At 44.2% G+C, this 27,076-nt stretch overlaps 1 protein-coding gene across 2 annotated transcripts in view; it reads left to right on the top strand.

Annotated features, from left to right (window-relative positions):
* Positions 1 to 27,076, top strand: part of UTRN (utrophin) — a 1,532,463-nt gene that overhangs the window by 1,250,935 nt on the left and 254,452 nt on the right. For both annotated transcript variants that reach the window (XM_078648677.1, XM_078648678.1), the window contains 2 exons: positions 5,940 to 6,001; positions 10,768 to 10,842. In XM_078648677.1, the coding sequence (XP_078504803.1) occupies positions 5,940 to 6,001; positions 10,768 to 10,842 (137 nt within the window). The remainder of the gene's footprint in view (positions 1 to 5,939; positions 6,002 to 10,767; positions 10,843 to 27,076) is intronic.

The following is a 27,076-nucleotide window of genomic DNA, read 5'->3' on the forward strand; positions in this document are numbered from 1 at the left end:
TTAGGGCGATACAGGCGGACGTTTTTAGCAGTACCGTGAAGCCAACTCTCATCCTTAGCATTAAAAGAAGCTGAAAGAGATCCAGTCAGGGGAGCATGTGGGACTTCCTGTTGAGGGCTGTCCCAAATGTCAAATTTGTGTTACAGATACAAACACAGTGTTTACTTGTAACCTTTGTTTCCCTCAAAGTAAAACTCAAGAAATCAGCCTGCGCCGCACGGCCACCAGCTGCTGCGTGTGCCCCTCAGCCCGTCCCTGCCTCGCTGCCTGCCTCGCTGCCGGCCGACTCGGTTGTCATTTGTTTTGTTTTTGTTTTGACCGTCATTTGTGCTTGCTAAATTGTTTCCTTGTTTCCTTGCCCGTGTTAGCGTTTTCTTCTGTTTTTTTTCTGTATTTTTCTTTTTCTCAGCTTGTGTCCTTCCTGATTGCCCGCCTACCCTCGCCGCCCTCCGTCTTCCCTCCCCGCTTCCCGCCACCACCGCAAGCCCCGCCCCTTTTTTTCATTCTGTTCCCTCCCCGCTCCCGCCTCCCAGCTGCTCCGCCCACCCGCGCACTTGGCCTTTATATGGCGACCGTGCGACACAGGTGAGTGTGACCCACTTGTGGGACACCCCTGCGCCGCACGGCCACCAGCTGCTGTGTGTGCCCCTCAGCCCGTCCCTGCCTCGCTGCCTGCCTCGCTGCCGGCCGACTCGGTTGTCATTTGTTTTGTTTTTGTTTTGACCGTCATTTGTGCTTGCTAAATTGTTTCCTTGTTTCCTTGCCGGTGTTAGCGTTTTCTTCTGTTTTTTTCTGTATTTTTCTTTTTCTCAGCTTGTGTCCTTCCTGATTGCCCGCCTACCCTCGCCGCCCTCCGTCTTCCCTCCCCGCTTCCCGCCACCACCGCAAGCCCCGCCCCTTTTTTTCATTCTGTTCCCTCCCCGCTCCCGCCTCCCAGCTGCTCCGCCCACCCGCGCACTTCGCCTTTATATGGCGACCGTGCGAACGCGCAGCGGTCACGCGCAGCGGGCGTGCCGATTGTGCGCCGAAGGCGCGCCAAAGGTAAGCCCGTCTGCGCCCGTCCGCGACCGGATCGAGACCAGCGCCAGGACCCCTGGCCCCCGAAGACCCCGACCGACCCGCCTGACGTACTCCGCCGCCACCCTCATCGCTCTCAACTCCGGCCGACTCCCAGAATGCCATCAAGCCACTCCAAGACGTACCCACGGACCCTTCAGCTGCCACGCCTGCAAGTTCTCCTGCATCCGGACCTGCCCCGCACCCGCCAAGTCGAACACCAGCAGCACCCACCTCAAGTGCATCCTGCTCAACACCCGCTCCGTCCACAGACACGCCATCGAACTCTGGAACCTCCTAGACGCCACAGCCCCTGACGTTGCCTTCCTCACGGAGACCTGGATGAACGCCTCCTCAGCTCCAGACATCGCCATCGCCATCCCAGAGGGCTACAAGATCGTCCGGAGGGACCGAAACGCCAACCAGATGGGAGGAGGCATCGCCATCATCCACAGAAGCACCATCCGTCTCACGACCAGCACCGACAACACCCTGACCAGCGCCGAACACCTGCATTTCCAGATCCACACCAACCCGAACACCACCCTCAGAGGCACCCTGATCTACCGACCCCCTGGACCACGCACGCAATTCAGCGAGGACATCGCCGACTTCGTCAGCCCGCATGCCCTCCCCTCCGCTGACTACATCCTCCTGGGAGACCTCAACTTCCATCTGGAGAACAACAACGACCGCAACACCAGCACCCTGCTCGACAACCTCGCCAACCTGGGACTCAAGCAACTGGTGTCCACCCCCACCCACCGCGCCGGACACACACTCGACGCCGTCTTCTCATCCAGCACAGACATCGACTTCAGCCACGCCACAGAGCTTCTATGGACGGACCACAGCTGCGTCCACTTCACCTTCAAGAGAACGACGACCCACCAACACCAGCAACAGGCCGCCCGCAGAAGCTGGAACAAGATCACAGCAGACCAGCTCGCCACCTCCCTGAGCCAGCACCCCCCTGCCAGCTCAGCGAACCCCAGCCAGGCCGCCGACAACCTCACGAAGTGGATCAGCAACTGCGCGGACGAACTCGCCCCACTGAGGACCCCGCCTAGCAGACACGGCAGCAAGAAGGCCCCATGGTTCACCGACGAACTCAAGAGCTCCAAGAAGAACTGCCGAGCCCTGGAGAAAGTCTGGAAAAGGGAACCGACACCGAACAACAGGACCTCCTACAAACTTGCCACCCGGAAACACCACCAGCTGATCCGCGCCGCCAAGAAAACAGCATTCAAGGACCGGCTGGACAACAACGCACACAACTGCAAGGAACTCTTCAACGTCGTGAAAGAGCTTTCCAACCCCAGCGCAGGAAACAACGACATCACCCCATCGCAAGACCTCTGCAACTCCCTCGCTTCATACTTCCACAACAAGATCACGGACATACACAGCAGCTTCAACAACCAACCAACGCACACCATGACCGAACAACCACCCCCCACCACCACCCTCCGCGCCTGGACCCCGATCAGCACCGAAGACACCATCCGCACGATGAACTCCATCCACTCCGGATCACCGGCCGACCCCTGCCCTCACCACGTCTTCAACAAGGCCGACGCTGTCATCGCACCCCACCTGCGAGACATCATCAACACATCCTTCGACACCGCCACCTTCCCTGAGAGCTGGAAGCACGCCGAACTCAGCGCCCTACTCAAGAAACCAACAGCGGACCCCACCGACCTCAAGAATTACCGCCCCATCTCGCTCCTCCCGTTTCCAGCCAAAGTCATCGAGAAGACCGTCAACAAGCAGATGGCCGCCTTCCTCGAGACGAACGGATCCCTCGACCCCTCACAGTCCGGCTTCCGAGCCAACCACAGCACCGAGACCGCCCTCATCGCCGCCACCGATGACATCCGAGCCCTGATGGACAATGGAGAAACAGCGGCCCTCATCCTCCTAGACCTCTCCGCGGCATTCGACACTGTCTGCCACCGCACCCTAGTGCAGCGCCTCAGCGACGTCGGAATTCAGGAGAAGGCACTGGAATGGATCATCTCCTTCCTCGACGGAAGAACACAGAGAGTCCGCCTGCCACCGTACAAGTCAGAGGCCTCCGAAGTCATCTGCGGCGTCCCCCAAGGATCATCTCTGAGCCCCACCCTCTTCAACGTCTACATGAGCCCCCTCGCGGCCATCGTACGCAAACACAACCTCAGCATAATCTCCTACGCCGACGACACCCAGCTGATCCTCTCCCTGACCAACGACCCCGCCGCCGCCAGAGCCAACCTGCACGAAGGGATGAAAGAGGTAGCCGAGTGGATGACGACCAGCCGCCTGAAACTGAACTCAGACAAGACGGAGGTCCTCATCCTGGGCTCTTCACCCTCCGCCTGGGACGACTCCTGGTGGCCACCCGCCCTGGGCACCGCACCCAAACCGACAGACCACGCACGCAACCTGGGATTCATCCTGGACTCCTCCCTCTCCATGACCAGACAAGTCAACGCCGTCTCCTCGTCGTGCTTCAACATCCTGCGCATGCTACGAAAGATCTTCTGGTGGATCCCCACCGAGACCAGGAAGACCGTCACCCAGGCCCTCGTCACCAGCCGTCTGGACTACGGCAACGCCCTATACGCCGGTACCACCGCCAAGCTCCAGAAGAGACTCCAGCGGATCCAGAACGCCTCAGCCAGACTCATCCTCGACATCCCACGAACCAGCCACATCTCCGGACATCTGAGAGACCTTCACTGGCTCCCCGTCAACAAAAGAATCACCTTCCGCCTCCTCACCCACGCACACAAAGCTCTACACGATCAAGGACCGAGCTACCTCAACAGCCGAGTCAACTTCTACGCTCCCAAACGCCACCTCCGTTCAGCCAACCACGCCCTCGCCGCCGTCCCCCGCATCCGAAGAGCGACTACAGGAGGAAGGTCCTTCTCCTACCTGGCCGCCAAGACCTGGAACTCCCTCCCGACCGACCTGCGCCTGACCCAAGACCACCTCTCCTTCAGGAAGAAGCTGAAGACCTGGCTGTTCGAGCAGTAGCGGCACCCCCCCCCCCCCAGCGCCTTGAGACCCTATGGGTATGTAGCGCGCTTTATAAGTGTCACTGATTGATTGATTGATTGATAACTTAATTCATGCCCCTTTTCTTCATTTCTTTAAAAAGCAGTTCTCAATGGAGAACAATCTTAATGCTTTGTTTTTGAGTCGCATACATGATGGCATGATATGCTGCAGCAGTGGGTATGGGAGAACAGTGTAACCTGTCCATTGATTTTTGGAAAGCAATTCTAGTCCTGGCTGTGACCTGATCCATTTATACAGCAGTGTCATAGTTCCTTTCTATACCTACTACTCTCTTGACTTCCCCTCTGAATATTACATGGACTTTTCATTTGAATAATTCACATTAAACATATGTTCTGGGGCTAACCAAGTATAATCCCGAGTCCTCATCATCAACTATCTAAAATGTGTAGAACTGCTCAATTAAAAAAATGAAATATGCCAAGCCAAGTCACTTTCCCATCTAGTTGTGTTTTTGCCTACGCCGGCCTAGCTGTAGGGAGGCAGGAGGCTTTGTCTGTAGAGGCACTGCTGTTTTTGAAGATAGAAATGATTCAGCCACTAATTGTTTATACTGTGGTGAGGGTGTCAATTTTAATTAACACTACACACCAACACCTTTTAATGGCACCACCTACTATCCTGAGTGAATGTCATATTGAAAGGGTAATTAGTAAAGGCTGCTGTGTAAAACTGTGAGGATGATATTTGCACCGGTTAATATGGTGTTCTCCTCTCCATTATTCATTAACATGGCTTCACACTTGTAGCTCATACTGTGTTAGCAAGAACATATCGTCTCAGCCAGGTTGATGTACTTCAAGTACTCTCCAGAAATCGTTACTATATAAGATTATTCTTGATGCAAACTTGTTTTTGCACAAATATCGATTGGCACATGACCTTTTTACATACTATAATGTGCTAATAATGGATAGATGAATCAAGCTGAGAGCAACATAGTGGTCATAGTTAATTACTACGGATGTACATTTTTTTTAAGTAGTTATCATTGAAGCAGTTAAAATTTTATAATTGAAAAGTTTAACCAATTTCTTACCTTTGCTTTGTGTATTCATTGCCTGGCATTTCAGAGATATTTTTTAGTATCATCGCCCATCCCTTAATCATACCCATATTGGGTCACAAACATTAGAAGTACACAGAAGTGTGTAGAATTCACATCTGAAGACTATCCTTGTGGAGAAATTGATCACAGTAGCCCATTGGGTAATAGGTAATTTGTAGAATGTGTGTTTTTACAATAATTCCTTTCCCCCATAGCAACAAATTGTTGAGCAAGTAAGAGTTTATTGTTTATTTATATACATATACTATTCTTCCTGTGCCACATATGCTAATTTTGTCATGATAGTCAACCAGTGCCAATGACTACATTGGTCCATACGTAAATCCTCATATTGCTGCAAATTAATATATTTTTGGTCACCCTTTTGAAAACTATTTTGCTGAGATCTTTTCATTGTGTCTTCTACTGCAGTTGTAAAAAATCAGTGGCAGTTAGAATTGTTTTATATATTACTTTAATTAAATGTAAATAATAGATGTATGCCTTTTTCTACAGTATTCATTGTTTTAGCACTTTAAATCTACAAGTTCATACATGATTTGGCTAGTTTTAAGTTATGGCTGTCTTAAACATTTTAATTCCTAATGCAATGAGTATTGTCAAAATTAATTGCAATTGTTTGTATATGTTTTGCTGTGTGTTTCTGGAGTACATTGGTAGTCATTAAATGTTCATGTTTCTTATTGACTCCTCATACGTTTAGCTTTATCAAACCTAACGCACTGCCTTTCTCCTTATCTTTCAGTCACCAGACACAAACAACATGTTGGGACCATCCCAAGATGACTGAACTTTTCCAGTCCCTTGGTGAGTTATTGTTCCATCTTAATGTCTCAGTGCACCAGTTTCCCAGTTATGTTTGTCATATTGACCCCAATCCAGGGCTGAATTGTTCTGTATTACTCTCCAATACCACTACTGTAAGCACTACAACAGCTCGCCTCTTTATAATTATTAACAGAATCGTCAACGTTTTACTTTTTTAAATATTGATATTTGTGTCCTGAAAGTGATTGAAACATTACTTTCTGCCAGTTACTCTGTTTAAAAAAAAGGCAGGATACAGCTGTACTTATAACAGGCCTTAAAAGCATCTTCCTATGACCACCAATATGTAGTAATGTATTTTTTCGTGTTAATGATTTATAATTCGTTTGGAGACATTCCCCAACACTGCAGGAACTGTCTATTGCTCTCCAACTTTATTCATCTTGTGACTCTTACTGCAGCTAAGAATATGGTTTCTACTCATGTTTTCTGATTTTGTAAGATGCTACTCTTGGCCGTTTCTGCCCACTACTTTTAGATGCCCTTGCTTCTCACCCATCTTAATCAGTCCCCCAGAAATATCCCAACGTTATTGGACTGAATGATTGATTTTTTTGTATTTGTTTCAATTAATAAAAACTGTTATAAAACCGTACAAAGTATGACCTCTAAAAAAAATTCTTATTAGATCATACTTAAAACATCTTTAAACATAGTTTAGATGATTTCAAAATAGTACTACTGAGCAAGATAAGATAAAACTGTTAAAAGCGGATGTATGGTCCACAATGTTTATTTCTCGGTGTGCCTTTGAGTCAAGGCTGGAGTTTCGCGTAGGAGTCCTTGGAGTTGACATTCAAATTTTGATAGCCTTGCCAGTTCCATTGCGAACTCCAAATTAAAAAGACGTTCCACTGCTTCTGAGCTAGTGCCTTACTTTAAAAAGAGTGGTTTTAGCAAAGTGCAACATGCATACATTAGGTTTGGGTAGATGCAGACTAGATGGGCCAAAGTTTTCTCATACAGGTGGCATAGTCTGCAGAAGGTAACCACCTTGAGGGATTTCCAGCAGGAGTCTATATCTTTTATTGGCATAATCATGTGTCTGACTGACAAGATTTATCTTAAAATTGATTTGTTTTGTGCAGAGTATAGATATGACTGGCTCAGTTTGGCCTTGTGGGAGCTAATTAGGACCCAGATGTTACTTTCAGCAGTTTATATTAGTCCTAGATCTTCTGGCATTGATAAAAGTCTTACTTGTTCCTTTAATGTATATTTTTTAGTATTCCCGGCTGAAGGATTAAATGTCCCCAACTGGACATATCAAGGTTTATTGTAGTACAGGCGGTCGATAAACAATCTGCCCTGGGGTATTTGTCTCTTGTAAAGAGTTCTTTCAAGATTGCTTTCATAGTGTTAGGAGCAGCTGAACATATTCCTCAATAGTATCGGATAATAGATGCCCACTTTTGATAGGATTGTTTGCATAGGCCGAACACCAGCCATACCAAAGCATTCCGTGTGTGTGCAGGATTTTGGAAAATCTGTTTGAAAGCACAGCATTGGGCAGACTCCATAATATTCACCATTGATCTGGGAAAGACTAATTGTCTGTAGGAATTTGAGGGTAGTTGCTTAGCTTTTATTACCTTTCGGATTGACTCAGTGGATGGGGTATACAGCTTGGAGTTATGTTTGCACAAGGCATACATCACTACCTTAGCTTTTTCTTCCATAGAAGAAATGTGTTTGGTGGGCTTGTCATCAGACCCCAGATTGTTGTATTTAGATGTGGTAGTTATTTTTAGGTTGCCTAATCTCCAGTGATGTTTGAGTTTGTTGGCATGCTTTCTAGAGATCACTACCTTTGTTTGATTGGCATTGGTCGCTAGTTTGTTGGCGTTGTTGTAGATGCTTAGTAAGTCGAATGCTTTTTGCAACCCCGACTTTGTGTGGTTCAGTAATACCATAATGTCTGTGTACTGCATTAAAATACAATCTGGTCCTCCCAATTTGTGGTGCTAGCAGGTTGGCTGTTGATATTGAATTACCCAGGTCTGCAGTATAAAGGTTAAAAACTAGAAGCACCAAGACGCAGCCTTGTTTAAGCCCTTGGTCTGTAAACACCTTCTTTGTCACTGTGTTTTGCGTTAGTTTGACACATACCTTGATTTTGGTGTAAAGAGCAATAATGGATCTCAGCAGCATTCTTGGGATCCCCCAGTTTTGTTTTTGTTGCAATAGTAAGTTCCTGTTGATGTTCAAATGCTGCAGAATAGTCCATGAAACAGGTGAAGAGAGGGCGCTTTCTTATGTGGGTGGTCTGTTCGATTAGGTAAGCCAAGGCTAAAACATTGTCCAATGATGAGGCTCTAGCCCTAAAACCTGATTGGTACGCCGGTAGCATACCTTCATTAATGATCCAATGTTGTAATTCCTGTAGGAGGAGACTTGCATATGCCTTTGCTTCAATGTCCAACACACCTATCCTCCTGTTATTAGCAGGATCTGTGGTGTCACCTTTTTTGTGCATAGGTTGTAATAGAGAATCTTTCCTGTCTAAGGGGATTGTTATATTAATCATGCAGAACTGGTATGACGGAGTAAGTATAGTTGCCCAGAGGTCCCAATCCTCTTTAAATAGTTGCCCTGGTAAACTGCTTGGACCTGGGGCTCCGTTGCTTCTGATGTTCTTCAGAATTGATAGCATGTGGTTGGCACATCATGAAAATTGCTTGCATCTTCATTGGTTATTTGCCTTGCCCCGGATTTCGCTTCAGTAACATTCTGTTGGCTGTTGCTTACTAATAATGATCGATTATCTGGAAGGTTTCCAGTGGTCGGCTTGTAGTACAGTGTTTTCATGTGGTTGATCATGAATGACTTGAGACTCTGTTTCGTCAGTCGTGGCCTTGCCCAGCGAGTGTGTTGATATATTGCCAACATTTTTATTGTCTACTTGTATTTGGAAGACTATAGACATGTAATCATTTGGATTCTTCATGTTGTGTTTTAAAAGTCCATATATTTTTCTTGTGCGTGGTTCTGGCTGAAATCCACTTGTGATGCGACATTTCATCGCCCAAGCGTTTCTGGTAGCAATTTGCCTGTCTCATGGCTTTCTTACTTTGCTATATTTTGATGCAGTGGAGTTGATGTCGGTAGCATGCCCTTTCTTTGGATCCCAACTGAGAGTTTAGTGGGTTGCCGATTAGTATGTGGTACAGCTCCAATGCCATATTTTCCATTTTAGAAATAGGTTCTCCTTTGTATAATTGTTGTTAGCTGTCAGCTAATTGTTTTTCCCAGCTGCCAAGCCAGATATGTCAGTTTTGTTCCACTTTAGTTATCGCAATAACGTGTATTTCTTCCCTGTTAGATTATCCCAGGAGGTTTATACGCTTCGGGCTGCAAACCTGTAAAGAGGTCACAGTGAGCAGAGGAAGGTGGTCACTGGTCTGTTGCTTTGGTTTTGAGAACTTGACCACTTATTCGCAAAGAAGATTGCTCATAAAGACACGGGCAATAGTTGGTTTATGGTTGGGCAACGTGTGCTTAACTCTGTCGCAGATGTCATCTTGTACAGACCTCAATCGGTGGGCTTCTTGGCAATGAATTTAGCATGTCACCAGCTTGATCCCTGGGTAGAATAGATTCTCTTGGCAGGTTGTAAGTGTTAAAATAACCTGCCATTAATATCCCGCAATATGTATAGTTGCTGAGTAGTTCTTCTAGCGTTTTAACCAGTTCCCCCATCTTGCTGTCTCAGGGGCTGGCCTTACAATTGAAGTACACATTTAACAGTAAAATTGCTATTGGGGAACCATTCATTTTCAGGCATTGCAGGTGCGCGACCTGTACCATATCTGTACTCCTGGGAGATTTTGATGCAAGTAGTATTGCGCAGAGGCTTACATAAATAGTATAATCCGCCAGATGGCTCTACAAATTATACATTTTTGCTGGGTGTTGAAACTCCTCAAATCCTGGGATTAACAGTGATGTCAGCAGCAAACTTTCCTAGAGTCTATTGCCCATAGGCATTATTAGACTGTAAGATAAATCTGCAGTGGAAGTCTGGTGCTGGTCTGGGGCAAAGGAAGCAAGTCTTGCCATGTTGGGCTTCAGACCGGCAGAAGCCCTGTCCCAGGATTCTCTTTTACTGAAATTATGTTTCTCTTGTACATTGTAACTCTCACACTGTTTCAGCATTGTGGTTTATGATACTCTGTGTTAGTGGGGATTCAATTTAGATGCTGTATCAAATTAAGGTGCATAATTTGGAAACTAGATTCTTTTAGTCACTTCTACACCACACAAGGTGTAACACTCTCCAGGTGTGACAATATCAGTTTTACAGCTCTTATAAAAAAGTGTTACTAGTTTAAAACTGAAATGTAATATCATGAAAACATACTTAAAAATTATAGAAATGTATACATCGGCTATTGTGTTGGATAACAGAATTGCATGAAATACTAAAGCTCTTGATCAGAGCTGGTTGTATTTCTATTAACCTTATACATAAAAATGTCGTATTCTTAGCTTTGATTTTTCATCTCATTATAATAATTGTATTAGTGCTAAATTTCTTGTAATTGATGATTTATTGGAAATGTTACTGCCACTTGCACTAAGAATTAATCTAGAAGAACAAGTTGAGACTAACAAAACAGTGCCTAGCTCTGAACCATCTTATTGTGTGGTTCCTGGGATCCCTACTAATAATCCTCTTGTGAAAACATAGCATGTGACCCACTGCTTTTAATACTAGTCATCTGTGTTTTGCTCTTGTTTTTTAGCTGATTTGAATAACGTCCGCTTCTCTGCCTACCGGACGGCCATGAAAATTAGAAGACTACAGAAAGCTCTGTGCTGTAAGTTACATGTGGTACTAGCTGTTTTTGGTAAAGGGTAGACTTTGAGCATCTTAAAGCAGTTGGGAGTCATGGTTATTTCTGTTACAATTTGCAGTTTACTTAACACATAGCCGAGATCAGAAACTACATGACGGGTGTTGAGCATACAGTGAAAGACATGGCCGACCCAAGCAGGGAAACTCACAGTGATCCCCACGTGCATGGAGAAATCTCATAGTGTGTCAGGGTCACTTATTGTTTTTGTTTCACACTAATAAACTTACACCTTGGCAGTTTGTTGTGTGAAACAGAAATGAGTGAAGGGCAGGCTACATGATGTGCACTAAGTATTCATGTCTTTAGCACATCTATCCCCGCAAGCAGATACACCGAAAGCAAAGCAAATCCCCACCAGGCAAGAAAGTATCTCTAATTACAGCGAGCTGTTCTCCAATAGGGAAGCGATGACCAGTTTCTTCGCTGACCTGGCAGGCTCGCCTTACAGCCTACACAAGGCTCTATTTATCCTGCTAACTACACTTTTACAGATAAGGTTGAAGGTTTAGAGGTCTGTATTAATTGATGTTTTTAACTGAGTTTCTGATTTGCAGAGATAAGCATCCTGTCCAAGCAGGAATTGCAATACTAGTCAGAGTAAATCACAACACCCCCTCAATTATCCCGTGCTCACCCCCTCGGGACTTGGCACACAGCAGTCAGGCCTAACTTAAGAGGCAATGTGTGAAGTATTTGTGCAACACTTCAAACAGTAATACACTGAAAACAACATAAAAAGACTTCACACCAGGTTAGAATAATAGAACTCGATGATATAAATAAAACAAGACTAACATGACAACAATTCAATAGTAGAAGTTGAGCTATGAGATTAAGAATAAATGTAAAATAGGGCTCGGCAATAAGCACTTAAATAGGTTATTTGGTCATGGTGGACCGTACCAAAGTCAAAAGTTCAGGCCATCTGTGATGCAGTGCGGGCCAGATATAGGGACCCACTTGGGCCAGCTGAACCAAAGTATCTTCATCCAAGATGCGTTGAAGAAGATGCGAGGTGCAGCTGAAGTAATATGTCTGTGCCATGCCACCCAATGGACCAGATTCATTGATCTTCTCCATGCAACTGCGGCGATGCATTGGTTCAGAATGTGATGCGTGAATTCTGAAGGCAATGGGCTGGTTCCAAAAGAGATGTGCTAGGTTCACTCCATGCAACGACAAGGATATGCTGGTTCCAACTCACGCAAAGGTGAAGATGCGCCGGTTCCAGTGAGGATACATGGGTTCTGGATGTAGAAGCACCTTAGGCATCACTTCCAAGGGTGCAGGATTGGTTTGGCCCCACTTGGCAGGATAGACTCACAGCTTGTAGATTCCAGATGCAGATGCAGGTAATTGAAGTATTTGATATAGTTGGGATTTAACAGAACGCAAGTCAGCAATCCCTTGGAGTCTTTTTGGGTTCAGGTGATGCAGGTCCAGTCCTCACCCAGGCAGGAGAACAGTAGGCAGCAGGGCAGCTCAGCAAGGCAATAGTCCATCAGAGTGGCAGTCCTTTCAGCAGCACAGCAGTTCTTCTTCCTGGCAGAGTGGTCACAGGTCAGGAGTGTACTGAAGTCACGGTGTCAGAGGTCCAGTACTTTTATCCAGTTGTGCCTTTGAAGTGGGGGAAACTTCAGAAAAAGCTTTGAAGTGTGCAGAGTTCCTCCTTCCCTGCCCTGTCTCCAGACTCACTGCAGGGGAGTATGAAGCCCTTTGTGTGTGGCCAGGACAGAGACTACTACTCAGATGTGAGGTTGTGCTCAGCTCCTCACTCCTATCACCCAAATGGCCCATCAAGACAGACCGAAGCTTCCTTTGTGTGTGGCTGTCTTGTGGGAATACACAAAGCCCAGCTGTCACCCAGCCCAGACTGAAGAGAGACAGGCAGCAGGCACCAAATGGCTAAAGTAAGTAAATGCCACCTTTCTAGAAGTGGCATTTGCTAAACTGTTACTTGAAATGCAATTTCACCATATGTTGTGATTTTAAATTGTGATCCCAGTGACACCGAACTTGAAAAATAACTCTCTTCACAATTGGGAATTACACTTAAAATATTTAATAAGGTAATCCCAATGTTAACCTATGTGAGAGATAGGCCTTGCAGTAGTAAAAAATGAAACTGGGATTTTGCCATTGACAAGACATGTAAACCTTAAAAGTACATACCCTTCCTCTCAAATACATTGCGCCCTTCCCTGTGGGCCGTACAGGTCCTACCTTAGGGGTGATCTAAGTATAAAAAGGGAAGGTTTAGGCCTGGAAAGTGTTTTATCATGCCAGGTCGAAGTAGCAGTGTAAATAGCATATATAGGCTCCGCAATGATAGGCCTTAGCCATGGTCAGAGGGCTTCTTAAGTGGATGACGCAATCAGTTCTTCAAGCCCACTAGGAGCATTTAATTTACAGGCCCAGGGCACATGCAGTGCACTTTACTAGGGGCTTACAAATAAATTAAATGTGCCAGTTAGGGTTAAGACAATATTACCATGTTTAGGGGAGAGAGCAGAACGACTTTAGCACTGGTCAGCAGGGATAAAGTGTGAAGAGTCCTAAAACCAGCAAAAACAAAGTCAGAAAAATGGATGAAGGCAGGCACACATTTGGGGAAAGACCACCCTAAGGCTGTCAGGTGTAGCAGTTAAACTTTCTGACATTCAGAGCCTGAACTTCCAGATGTTATTCTGTCTTACTTTGGCAGCCATTGGAGATATGTTGTTTTCCTGCAGTGTTGTCTACCTGCAGTTTATTTGTGTACTTTAAGTGCACTTGATGCCACCCAGTGTCAGGCCTTAGCGGATTACTTTATAAATAAAGTTGATCTTATCTATGACAATTTCACTACACTTCCAGGTACTATGTATACTGCCCCTGATTTAGTCCAGGAATTGGAAAACACCGACACTGATGCAGCAATCACTACTTGGCAGCCCTTAGATGCCATTTCCTTCCTCTCCTGTTTAAACAGTGTGCGATCGGGCTCTCCACAGGACGTTCTCCCGGCCAAAATACTAAAACAATTAGATCCCCTCACTCATCCCACCATCATTAAATTACTTAACGCTTCTCTGAGCGAGGCCCATGTCCCACAACCTTGGAAACACGCCATGGTTGTACCGTTATTGAAAAAACTGGGCACAGATCCTTCAAATCCTGCTAATTTTCGCCCTATATCTTTACTGCCAATCTTCTCAAAGATACTGGAGAGACATATAAATTCTCAGCTCTCTAAACTGGTTGACAACACTGGTTTCCTCCATCCTTCTCAGTCAGGCTTTCGGCCTAGGCACTCAACTGAGACAGCCCTCCTGGGGGTAACAGAGAGTCTTAGGCACGGTGTCGATCAGGGAAACACCATGGCGCTCATCCTGCTGGATTTGAGCGCAGCCTTCGACACCGTGTCACACTCCATCCTCATCGACTCTCTGAAATCCCTAGGGGTGGCAGGCCAGGCCTTGGCCTGGCTGGCATCCTTTCTCAACGACCGAAGCTTCCAAGTGTTTTCTTCCAAAGCAGCCTCCGCCATCTGCCCTTCCACCCGCGGCGTCCCCCAGGGCTCAATTCTTAGCCCTTTATTATTTAATATTTACGTTAAACCCTTGGCAATCTTAGTAGAACAAGCTGGGTTAACCCTGTTTTCCTACGCAGACGACACCCAGATCGTCTTCTCCTTATCAGGAAGAGACGTAAACAACATCTCCGCACTCAAGTCGGGTCTCACTCTTGTAGCCGACTGGGTGCGGAGAAACTGTCTCAAACTGAATGGGGAGAAGACCGAGGTGGTCATCCTGGGACAGAACAAACATCTATGGGGTCCCCGCCATTGGCCCATTGAACTGGGTAATGCGCCTACACCATCGACCGCAGTTCGTAACCTGGGTGTCATTATTGACGACAGGCTAACGATGAGACAACAGGCTACTAAGGTTTCAGCCATTTGTTTTTCAACTTTGCGGGGGCTTCACAAGATTCTGTGGATGCTCCCTCTCTCCACTCGTAGACTCGTAGTCCAGGCACTTGTAACATCTCGCCTGGACTATGGCAACATTCTCTATTTGGGAGCAGATAAAGCCACTATACATGTGCTGCAGGTGGTGCAAAACGCGGCTGCGCGCCTGCTTAAGAACGTCCCCAGACGCACCTCAGCCACTACTGCCTTGCGCGACCTCCACTGGTTGAGTATCCCTGAACGCGTTAAATTCAAGGCACTTTGCTACATGTTCAAGGCTAAGCAGGGCAGCGCCCCAGCATATGTTCAGGGGCTGGTAAAACCCTACAGACCCCTGCGCTCACTAAGGTCATCGGACACTGGTAATTTCACAGTACCAAGATGGAAGCTGACAAAAATGAGAGGCCGCTCCTTTTCAACTCTGGGTCCTAAATACTGGAACTCCCTCCCATTGGCATTAAAATCTGAGACCAACTTACTCCGCTTCCGTAAGGCTCTGAAGACCTTGCTTTTTACTAAGCGTGACCAATAGTTGGCTGAGGCCTCAAGTTAAGGCGACATTTCCTCTTTCTTCTACAGTCTTTCCCTGGCGCCGGGAAACCCATTGTGGGTAGCTGTGCGCGATATAAGCTTAAATAAATAAATAAATAAATTGTAGCAGTTCAAAGAAGGTACAGCACTACCCTAAATAGGTGACCTCCAATAGATGCAGGATTGTATTTAGTCATTTTTATGCCACACATACGCCTATACCTAAAGACCTAATTAGAATTTACATTATTCATGGCTGATTTTGAGCTACCTACTGCAAAGGGATTTAATTGCACAAGTTCTTTCAAGCGTCCACAGTTTAAATAAGGAATACTTCCGTTAGTAAAAATGCATAGCTGTTAATCACCTCATTTACTGTCTTTTTTGCATCTATTATTCTATTTTTTACAAAAAACAGTGTTTATTTTTCTGTGTTTAATGCTCGACTCCTTAGATATTTCGGAGGGATGATATTCGCATACTCTGAACTCACCCAGAGCTTTATAATGGTGTGAACAATACTGGCTACAGGAGATATACTGGTCTTTAAATCCATTTGTAAAAGCTGATGGCTGCAAGTGAAGTGGCGCTTTTACATTTGACTTTAGATATGTAGTTTTTAACCCCAGAAAGTACCTTTGGTGGCATTTCCTGAAAGCAGGTCATACTTTTCTTAAGGCTGCAAGTTTTCTAAAATTGTGAGATATAAGAGAGGCTTCAGGAGTCCTGCATTGTTGCAGGTTTTCCATTAGCTTACTCAGTCATGGTTGCCATTACAAAACGACAGGTATACAACTACAAAAAATAAAATGTAGATAAAGTTGGAATATGTAACACTGTGTCCCACTGAATAAGGATGAACAGTGAAAGTGCCCGAATTCCCTTCTGTGACAGCAGGGGACAGTGGAACAAATGTTGGTACTTTCTGGAGAGTCTCTCTCAATATACACAAGGAATATCCATGGATATCCTTATGGAATTCAATGTGACATTAAATTATTGTATTGAATGCAAGTGACTGTTCTCATGGCAAAACGGTACAAATCTCTCTGAAAGACTACACACTTGATTAGGTGTGTATGGTTTCTAAAACACATTGCCGCGGTAGAGCCTTCAGCACACAATTAGCCGTACTATGAAAAACTATTATATTGGGTACTACAGTGTAAACTACACATCTTATATTCTGCCAAAGGCATGTTCTTTTTTTAGTTTTTATCATAATTTCATCTGGCTGGACTGTTTGGGTCCTTTGTTGTCTTGTAGTTTGAACCCCCTTAACTTACTTTCCTTTAACAATAATAATAATAATAATAATGATAATGACATTCATAAAGCACGTCAATTACCCTGAGGTGTCCTAGCGCTAACTATATCCTCTGAAACTGCCGGTGGAACCAGCGAAATTATAAGGACCGGCTCATTGTGAAAAGAGACAAGTTTTTATCCCTTATCTAAAGGACAGGAGATTCATGTTTCTTAACTGGAATGGCAAATCATTCCAGGTTTTTGCTGCACAGTGAACAAAACTTTTCCCACCCCATTGGCCTTTTTTATACGCGGCACTAAAATCATCTTGACTCCTTTGGACCTCAATGTTCTTTCAGGAATATACCATTGGAATCTTTAAGCATTTTATATCAAGTAGCTGGTTCTTATAGGTTTGACGCCAAGGGAGACCGGTTCTCTGCTGTTCCTTTGGAAATGATAGCTCCAAAAGAATATGTGACTGGCACAACAGCAGTTTAGAGATAGACAATATAATATTATTAATAATAATAACAATTATTATGATTATAATTGAGATTTTAAGCTAGAACACAGAACAGATTTCTCTATTCCCAGACAAACAAGGCACCAAAAGTGGCAATTTTCAAGGAATACAGCACGGCTCCTTAAAGTGAGGCCATGGTCCCTGCTGTATATGATTTGCCATTGCGGATCATCTTAACAACGTCAATTTCCTAATAGACTTTCCTCTCCCTTTACTCACTTTTGACCATGCCATTTAGTATTGTTCTTGGCCAATTCACACACAATTGGGGCTAAGAAGTAACTGATTTGTTCTACCGTTTTTGTAACACCCTGAAGCCTGAAATAACTATATGAAAACGTCAATAACTGACTTATTACATTTCTAGTCAACGATACTAAATAGATAGGATAACTTCTAAACTCTGCTATAATAACTTGCACATTAGAGTTGTGAAGTCAAAATGATTGCTACATCAGCATACAGTGTATAAGGCCGGTCACAGGGAAGAATTACAACTGCTCTTTAAAAAAGTAACGGAGTAGCTAGCCTTTTATCTGGTTTTCCTCTGGACTATTCTTCTCTTGGAAATAATAATCCTTAGAGTATAAGGAGACATTTATGGTTGCCTGATTTTTCTTCCTTATTTTACACTGGTGGGGTTCTTTACATGAACTCAGAAATCGTCTTATATGTTACAGCACATTATGAGCACAATGTGTTTTTGGACGTGACATACATTAAAATGCTTCTATAAGTTTTTGCAAAATATGACAGGCTACAAGTTGACATTATTTTAACATAACATATTCTGCATTTATTCTACATCTTTGCAAACATACTATCTCTTTCAAACGAAGCAGCAAGACATCACTCATTTAAAGGGTTTTGGTAAAATGTGTGACCAAATATTAAACGGATTAAAATACCCTTTCCCATATTTTAAAAGGGTATAGCAAGTCCTCTTGGAGTCATATGGCTTGAAGAATCTGCCTTCAGACTGATTTTTCTATTAGGTGATAGAACTGCTTGGTCACTTACAATAAAGTTATAATGCGTGGTAGGGGTAATTTATCTCATGTAATAGGTTTCCTATAGCACTGTGGCCTTGTTTACGCATTGGCTACATAGTTCCAAGGGGAATACAGTTTTAGCAATTCTAGGTGACCTGGAATTACCTCACCTGGGTTTAACGGGCCTTGCAATACAGGGCCAGTTTTACTGTGTGTTTATCATTCCCAGTAAAACTACCGGGCTGAGGCAAAGAGCGGAGGCTCAGCCCAGCCCAGCCCAAACCCCCTTCACAGGACGGAGGAATAAGCAACATTACCCAGCCACTTCAGTCTTCCCTGCCCAACCCAAGACCCTCCTGAAAACGTACTGCACATCTGACCCACTGTGGCTTCTGCTCTGAGCAGGAGGTCAAAGTGAGTGGAGAAGTGCCTGGAACAGAGAAAAATCCTGCAACTTTGACTCAGTAATTCCCGGTTAAACAGGTAATTCCTCATTCCAGGGATCTCAGCTCAGAATGCCAGGATCTAGGGTTGGCGATATGAGCTGGAATCGGTAACTCGAGCCATGTTTTCTCCCGCTCTTAACTCTGGGCGACTTTTAATGCTACCCAGCTGCTTGTCTACTGTCAATTGCATAGCTTTTTATTGTTCATATTAGCGATTTTGCTCATTCTAAGGTTTGCTAGTGTAATGAATATCCAGATCTCAATAGAACTCAAACCAGCCAGTACTGATGTGTTAAGGAACGCTGTCAATCAATTGTAGTTTTAATGTATGTGCCTTCTGAAAAACACTTTTTTATTTCTCCATTTGTGTTTCAATAAGAGTGGATTTAGACTTGACTCAGTCCTCCTGATCTCATGCCTCTAGGGTAGTTGACAGCGTATATTTGCTCGTCTTCAGCTTACTGCGGATCACCACCAGGCGAGAACTTATTTGTAATTTGATATTGGATTTTTTGTTGTTGGTATCTAGCAAGCAAACGGCGGCACACTTACTGGTGGCGCATTAGCGTCTGAATTACTCTGGATTTTCTGTGCTTACTCTGTATACCTAACTTCTCTGCGCAGCCAGCAATTCACATGCAGTCTTGGAAGCAGAATTGATTTCTGGACTTGCAGAACACATTTTTTAATTTGGATTTTGCTGGCTGCATTAAAACATCAATTTCCAGTCTGATGGACAACCGTCACACAGCAGCACTGCTGATTTGTCTGTGGGATTAGTGCTATCCAACTATGATAAAGCCTCAAGAGGAAGCGCTACCGCTCCTCCTTTGCCTTTCCTCTGCCTCTGCACGGAGATCTCCTGTCTGACACTGTAGACAGGCCATGGCGCTACTTCTGAAAGTCATTTCTAGGGGTATGTTTCCTCATGAATTTTTGTGCTAATTTTTGGGTTGATTACATTTTCCACAGGTCTAAAACTTAGAATATTTTCAAGCCCTTTTTTGTCGGGGGCTGAGGGAGATATATATATATATATATATATATATATATATATATATATATATATATATATATATATATATATATATATATATATATATATATATATATATTTATATTTTTTTATATATTTTTTTAAACAACATGAAAACATACATTTTCTGGAAACCGTAGTGTAAATTGCCCCAGTGACAAATTAGGTGACAGGATACACAGGACTGGACTGAGAACGCAAACCTGGCCTGGCAAATACTTAAGACCGGCCACGGGAGGGGGTGGGTGGGAAAGCCGGTGGGAAACACCACTGCTGTTTTTGCTATGGCTGCAAAAGCGGCCCTCATTGGTCAATAACCGTCCTCCACCCTTCCGGCCCACCAGGAATGCTCCTGGTGCCCACTATGGCCAGCCTGGCCTTGAGGATACAGCAGGTACTGAGGGGAGCTCCTTCACCCTGTTATGTATAATAGCTCATAGGTAGATACCATTGACCTCACGCCTGCTCTGCTAGCCCTTCCCAGTACAGAACAAAATGTGTTCATAGCAGGTGTGCTGAACGGGACAAAAAAGACCACAGCCATTTCCGTCCAGGACACAAACTTTTCCACCACTCCAACTGCTGTGGTGTAGCATGAATGTAGCTTCACAGTAGAGAAGCAGAGAGCATCACTGGTGACACAGTGGTTGGCATGGTTACCTTAACTTTCATCGGAGCATTTTAAGTTCACCTGCGTCTTGCTCGCTCCTCCTCCAACAGAACGGAGTAGATCAGAAAGGTTGAGCTTTTGGAGTCAATCTTGGTAAAGCGCTCTTTGAAGTTTCTTGCTTCTTCCTCTCACTTCCTAGCCAATAAGCTTAAAATACTACTCAATAATCTTCATTACCCTAAGTTCATGTCTTCTTCATCACATTCCTAGATTTACTTCTCTTTTTGTGCATGTTCTGGGGCTGACCTCAAGTGGTCCCTTGTCTGTAGCAAGTGCAAGGACAATATTTTTTGCGGAGGTATGAAGGCAAGGAGCCACTAATAGAGGGGAGATAGTTTTAATTGGAATTAAGTTACACAATTTTGCCTCCTGCTTAAGGCAAACCTTTACTTCATTAGGACAAGTGTGACTCCTCATTTCCACTGCAGTCTCCCCTGATTCACACAAGAATCTTACTTCTCAGAAAGAGGCACCACAAATGCATGTGACTAAAGTATTTGCTTCAGTTTTGGTTTGATATTGTTTTTCAAGCAAATTGCGCCTGTTGGAATACCTTGGTAATTTGGGTCATTGGTATGATGTCCCATCACCATCTATGAGGTGCTTGGACTCAGACTAGAATACTACGCATCCCCGCTGTTCATCCGAGGACAATGTAGAGCATGATGTCACATGGGAATGTGTAGAGCGAATCGCTTTACAATCATTTAGGCATGTCATATTTTACTAGAACAAATTAGAGACCGGCAACCCACCTATTTCATAGAGGAAGTCAAGCCAGGGGCCTGGTGTGGTTGTATTCAGCATTCTGTCCATCATCTGTTCTTTTTGGTTTTGTCACCCTAAGTAGGAATGGTGTGCCCAGACGTGGGTCCCATGATTACTGCACCACTGGATTCAAGCTAGCCTGACTGATGAGGGGGTAATACCCGAAATTGGTCCCAGTTTGCTTGTTTCCGGTCCAGGGAGGACCTGGCTTGGCAGTTACGGCTGAACTGTTCCCATCCCATGAGGACCAGGGTCAAGACTGATTTGCATATGGCTGGGTCCAAACTGGGATGGTGTGGTGAGCAAAAAAAATGGATTAAACCCAGATCTGTTGTTCAGCATCCCGTCCATCATCTGTTCTTGAGCCTGTAGGAGCCAAAGCACAAGTTGAACTTTGGAAAAAAGCATCATTTAATCACTCAGTAGGTTGCATATAAAAATATGACGAGATTATATTTAATAGCATATACATTAATTAGGTCTTAGCTACAGACAGCTTTAACTGTCTGCTTGCAAGAACTATTGTTTCCCAAACATACTTGCAGTGGGGTCTGAGCTAGCCCCATGGTCATGATTGGATAGCGTTGTTGTCATTTCTCACTTACTGGCAGCTGATGACTTACCTCCCTATTTTTGTGTTTGTCCCACACAGGAACATTTTTATCTTGTAGGGTTTTGATTGGGTTAGGTATCCTTCCACTATAGATGTCAGAACGTGCTCCGTTGCTGTGCTTGTGAGGGACTAATTCCATCTCTCTCTTCCACATTCCATGCTCTTTCCCACCCAGCTTCCTTGTTTTCTTTTTTTAATCGATTTTTCCTTTTTTCTTCGGTGAGCTGCCTTCTTAAAATGATTTTCAGACAATTCCAACGTGACCACCCAGACACATGTTTGGCAGACATGGCTATGTGAGCTATCTTTTATTTTTACAAATAGTAATCAAAGATGGTGGCCGTGGATACACATGCATAAATGGTGGTTGTGTTTAAGTGCCAGTTATTAACATACAATGCATTCAAAGAAGGCCACTGCGGGTAAGCACGCATTGACTTGGACCAACTTTGAACAGCATTTGTGTAAAGTTGTTTGCACAGAATAACTCAATTTAGCTTAGTGTGGATGCCGGGATTTCAGCCTAGGTTCCTGGTCACATTTTCTGCAGTTCTGTCACGGGAATTCGGGGAAAGGCAATGCTTTGTGTATAGTTATCTTTCAAGAGCTAAATCTATAAACTGTTCGACATGATTATCTAAAAATTATTTTCAAATTATAAAAGTACTTAATAAACATTCCTTGCAGTAACCAAGAAATCTTTCATGAAAAATAGTTAATCCAGAATGATTCATTACCCAAATGTTATCTCTAAACTTCTCTTTATATCACTATCATTCCCTGCCTTAGCACACAAGTACAATTTCAGGAGAGTCTCTAAACTTGAATTGAGGCCAGTGCTTAATTTGAGCCGATGGTTTCCTGTGCCACAAGTCCTCGGCACTGGCACCGGCACCTAATTGTCAACACTGGCACTTTTGACAGACTGCCTAAAGGTGGCGCTGTCTGGCGAATTTATAGATGACCACAATAACAGTACATTATTAATTCAATAGACTGAAATAAAATGACCATTGCTTGCTGCCCAAGCCATTCTTATAGCTTTGGGGCCCTGTAATAATCCGAATTGTCACACTTGTAGGAGTGTGATGTCTATTAATTGTGTTGTTACTGTCATCGGCAGCATGGCAGAGGCAATGTGTGGTGCAAGCTGGAGTAGCCTCCTGATCAAAGCCCTGGCAATAACTGTTTTACAAACTAATCACTGATTGAGTCAATGCAATAGATTAACAAAACTTAAAGTCAGAAAAGCTGACAGGGAGAGTTCTCTCAGATTACAGAATATTAATGCAAAGATCAAAAGGCTAGACTCACTGTTTTTAATTAATTGCTCTGCATTTAATACTTGAATTTCATTCCTTATTGATACGTTTCACGCCCCTACTGTCTTGCTTTCCTTCTTTGCAGAATGCTGTCTCTGCTTGATTTTTCTTTTACGAAATTGCACAAGGGAGGTAGACACTAGCTACTCGTCGTGTGCGACATGTCCGTTAATAGGCCGGAGCCAGGCCCCAGTCAGTCTGCATTGGCTTTAATCCCCCCTCCACTTCTAAGGTGACTTACAGAGCCACGCCAGGGCTTGGCATGCCTGTCTGCCATTTTCCCGGTGCGCTGCAGACTGGAGGGCTGCCTTCAGAGCGAGGATATTGTGCTGCGAAGTCTCTCGTCGGAAAAGCAAGGCTCCTGAGGTGAAAAGCATCGCAGAAAGCAATTTCCTTCCAGCCACAAACCCCCCCAACATTGCTTTATAAAGGCCAGGTCATACTTTCAAAATGAAATTCTCTGATTTTCCTGTGGGGTTTTCCACCACCACAAATAAATGCTTTCACGCCAGCCCTGCATTGTGAACACCGAGATCTGCATTTCCGTTCAGTCGCGCGACACCGGATGCTCCCCGGCTGACAAACACCCCCGGTCGTCCCATAGTAAATACAGAAAACAAATTGAGCGGTCCTCTGCGCCGCTCATAAAACCCAGGGGAAGTTATCATTTAATGACATTCCAATTTTTGCTGCCAGCACTCTCGTGTTTTATGTGTTTACGTTCGCCCCGCAGCAGCTAAAGAAATCATGGACTGCGCCGGGAGATGCACGGAAACCTTATGCAAGGCCCGCTTCCTGTTTGTGCTCCCCCGCCCCAGCTACATTAGCACACTCCATTGAGTTATGGCCAACCATAGGGCGGCGCGATTTGATTTTGATAGGGGTGTGATGACGGTATTGTTAATGATCCGCCAACTCTGGGGCCATGATTTAGTTCTACATGTTGAGACCCGGCTCATGTGTCCTGTACTTGAGGAAGGAAGCCACAAAGCTGTCACACCTCCTTCCCATAAGTCTGCCTCCTCCTGTACCCCTGTCACTATGCATTAAAGCGGTTGCGTCTTATTTTATCCGAGGCAGTTTTAGCAGTATTCTACGCTTGAGTTCTGTTTTTTTTAATAACTCCTAGTAATATGTTTATGAATAGCTTGGCTTTCACAGAAACGCCGTTAAAGGAACTATTAAGGACCGATCACAAATGGATTGTAAAAACCAGATGAAGATTGCGGGCCCTCTCATTTCTGGTTTCGTAGAGTGAAATAAAAAAATAGCAGCTGCACAATATGTGCACAATCACCACATGCATTCCCCCAGAATGAGGGATAACTTCCTAATTGCAGATCTGTAATTCCCCATTCTACAGCGTGCAAACAACACCTATCCACTGTTTTCTACCATTATAGGTGAGTGGTACCACCAGCCGCAAATCACAGGAGCAGACACCTTCAATCCGTGCCATATTATAAGTCAGTTTTGAATGCAAACAGGAGCGTTCGGCCAAAACAGAATTTGCGCCGTATCGTGATTGAGCCTGCTGTCTGGATCTGAACATATGCACACTTTAACAGAGACCGGAGTAACTGAAGGATTTCCTGTGACCCTCCAAATTTTATGGAAATAGCAAGAACCCAATAACATTAGTGAGAAAATGCATGCCTATTGTTAATGCGCATATATATTCCTACAGTGAAGCATCTGTAGGTGCTCAGAAGAGAATGGTGTTCCTAAAAAGCTACAGAAAGTGATTAGAAGAAAGGGAATTCCGAAAAGAAGGTGGTTTTGGAGAGTAAGAAACCCTCCCAAGTCCAGCTCTCCTGAATCTGGGGACAACCAGATTGTTTTTGCTGAGTACAGCAGTCTGCTTGGCTGATACATATTGGGCATTCCACAGAAAACAATGGGGTTGACTCCTTTTTGTTCCAATTAGGTAGCTGTGGATTTTGCCCCCTGCTCAGCTTGCACCTAGAGAAACCTAATAAAACTGCACATTTCTTAAAACTAGACACCAGAGGAAATCCAAGTCTCCCTGTACAAATGGTACCACACTTGTTTGGGTCGTCCTGGGGACCCATGATCCAAAAAAGGGCCCAAATCGTAACATGGACACTTAAGATTTTTCTTCTGAAATCTGACCCTTTTTGCATAGTGGGCAGCTGTGAACTTTGGATCCTAACTCAGCCTGCACATAGGAAACCCAGCAAACCTGCACATAAAAAAAAACTAAAGACTAGGGGAATCCAGGGTGGTGTGACTTGCATGGCTCTCACCAGTTTGTGGTACACAGAATCCCTTGCACATCTCAAACTTTGTCTGAAAAAATACATTCCCCTCACATTTCTGTGATGGAAAGTTCTGTAATCTGCGGGGAGCCACATATTTTTTTCATTTTTTATTCAAGGCTTCATATCTGTACCACTTATGTACTATGGTCTGATGAGCCTTTATCACTCTGGAGCAGATAAAACAGGAGATGGACCAGAGCCCTCACTTGGAGCTCTTAGAAATACTGACACCTTAGGCTCTGGCCAGACCTACTCCCTAAAATATCGTTGAAAAACACAAGGATGACTAAATAATAAAAAAGGATAAAGAATGGAGAGAAAAAATGTTTTGGCAAAGTAAGGTATCAACTTAAAAACTCTGGAAGTAAAGTGCACTTCTTTTTAGGCTGCTGTGCATGTAATCAAACAAAATGCCTATATCTTTTAAGCGCTAAGAGCAACTTTTGGATGAAATGAACAAAATTAATGTTTCTTGTGTTTTTGTTCTGTATTGGTGCTGGGCACTTCCTTATGTGGAAGAAAAAAGAGCATGAGACATGATCCACAGATTACAGACTGCAATCAAGATTGCTATGCTGCTGATGTCACACCGTGGCATAAGATCGCCCTTGATGCATTGCTGAGGGATAGATTACTGCGCACACCTAACCCATTGCAAACAGGAGGATGGTGAATCCATTTGTCACAAAGATTGGTTACACTCTGCAAGGTCATTGCTATAGTTTCATCAGCATTGAGGCAGCACTGAAGTATTTTCTGATGCAGGGCTCTTGCAGTGAAGTGTTTTTGGTGAAACATGTGCAAGGAAATATATTTTTATGGATGTGTTAATCACAAACATGGCCAAAGGAATTTTGTTTTTTGATAGGATACAGAGAGATGTCACGCATCAGTATATTTGTGCTTATGTTAATTAAAAAAACTCTTTTCACTAAAAACTGCAAAAAACTTTGTTAAGTTGTCTGTTAGTGTTTTTGCGGTGGGGGTGGAGATTGTCGATGGGAAAGATGGAGGTAAAAAGTAGTGATTTTTGTGTTGAATGATGTTGTTAGCTGCCTGTCATTAGTTCTGTTGATTATTTAATGCACACCCTTACTGTGGATCCCTGTATACCTTAATAAGAATGTAGAGGAACACTGCATGTTATCTATTACAGATGCAGAGCGGTATTATGAAGTAAAGCCCTTTTATACTAGTAAACATGTTATACTTTGGGTACTAACCTCTGATTTACTCAGTGCCAGAATAGTCATTCTGCCACTCAGGCAGTTCCCCGGCTGGTTGCTGGTGCGGGGTTTGCATGTAGAGCGGGATATACTGCCATGACACAGGCATACAAGCCCCATGGCCATTCTAGTCATCGTGTTCTAGTCTACTCTAACATATTTACCAGGATTGATATTGGTTTCCGGACTTGGCCTGGATTTCCTCAGCAGACATTGTTCAGTGTCAGAGTAATTGAAGCAAAAAATGTCTCATTTAATACTTTTAACTGTATGGTAAATGTATCTATGCCCGCATTCTTGCTCTAGGAAGTTGCAACTATTACACAAAAATCTGTAATAAGTTAATGTATTAAATTCCAAGATTGCTGATTGTGGTAATCCCGGCTGACAAGGAGTTGGGTGGATATATGTTTTTTAAACAACATCCAATAAATCGGTTGTGCTTTGCATTAGGACAATTGCTAAAACTAGTTGTTGAAACTGTGGATGCCGTCTTCCTGAGTGGTAATGATCATTTAGCTAAAAATCTTTGTGATGGTTCGCACATTTCTTCTGAGATAAACGTTTAAGGATTTGAAAATGA

Source organism: Lissotriton helveticus, chromosome 6 (assembly GCF_964261635.1).
Source record: "Lissotriton helveticus chromosome 6, aLisHel1.1, whole genome shotgun sequence".
Classification (NCBI taxonomy): Eukaryota; Metazoa; Chordata; class Amphibia; order Caudata; family Salamandridae; genus Lissotriton; species Lissotriton helveticus.